Below are 352 nucleotides of genomic sequence, written 5' to 3'. Positions count from 1 at the left end.
ACCAAGGTGGTCTTTGAAATTGACGATCTGTTTTAGTTGTTGATTCCATATGTGGACCAAAAAATGCTAGACTGAAAACTGGCACGCAACCTCTCGCTATATTGATGAAGCAATCCATGCATGATGATTTATGCAAATATTTTCGTTGCTCATCTGCTTAACAGTTTGACCTCCTTGCCTCATGCTGTAACCAATCTGAGTTAATAATGTTAATCGTTGCAGACTCTAATTGGTTCCAAGAAGGGGTTAAGTGGTAAGCGGTGAAGCAGATAAGCCACAAAAATATCTACTTTAATGTCATTTTTCAGAGGCTCTTATGGGCCCTGAGTTGCAAATGCTGAAAAAGGGGACT

The 352-nt window shown here is 39.8% G+C and overlaps 1 protein-coding gene across 1 annotated transcript in view; it reads left to right on the top strand.

Annotated features, from left to right (window-relative positions):
• The window catches only part of LOC131891273 (uncharacterized), a 2,670-nt gene extending 2,441 nt beyond the window's left edge, over positions 1 to 229 (top strand). Inside the window, exon 3 of the mRNA XM_059240802.1 lies at positions 223 to 229. Within this exon, the coding sequence (XP_059096785.1) occupies positions 223 to 229 (7 nt within the window). The remainder of the gene's footprint in view (positions 1 to 222) is intronic.
• The last annotated feature ends 123 nt before the right edge of the window (positions 230 to 352 follow it).

This window comes from Tigriopus californicus, chromosome 12 (assembly GCF_007210705.1).
Source record: "Tigriopus californicus strain San Diego chromosome 12, Tcal_SD_v2.1, whole genome shotgun sequence".
Lineage (NCBI taxonomy): Eukaryota > Metazoa > Arthropoda > Copepoda > Harpacticoida > Harpacticidae > Tigriopus > Tigriopus californicus.
The sequence above is the reverse complement of the archived record's forward strand: the minus strand, read 5'-3'. Positions and strand labels throughout refer to the sequence as shown.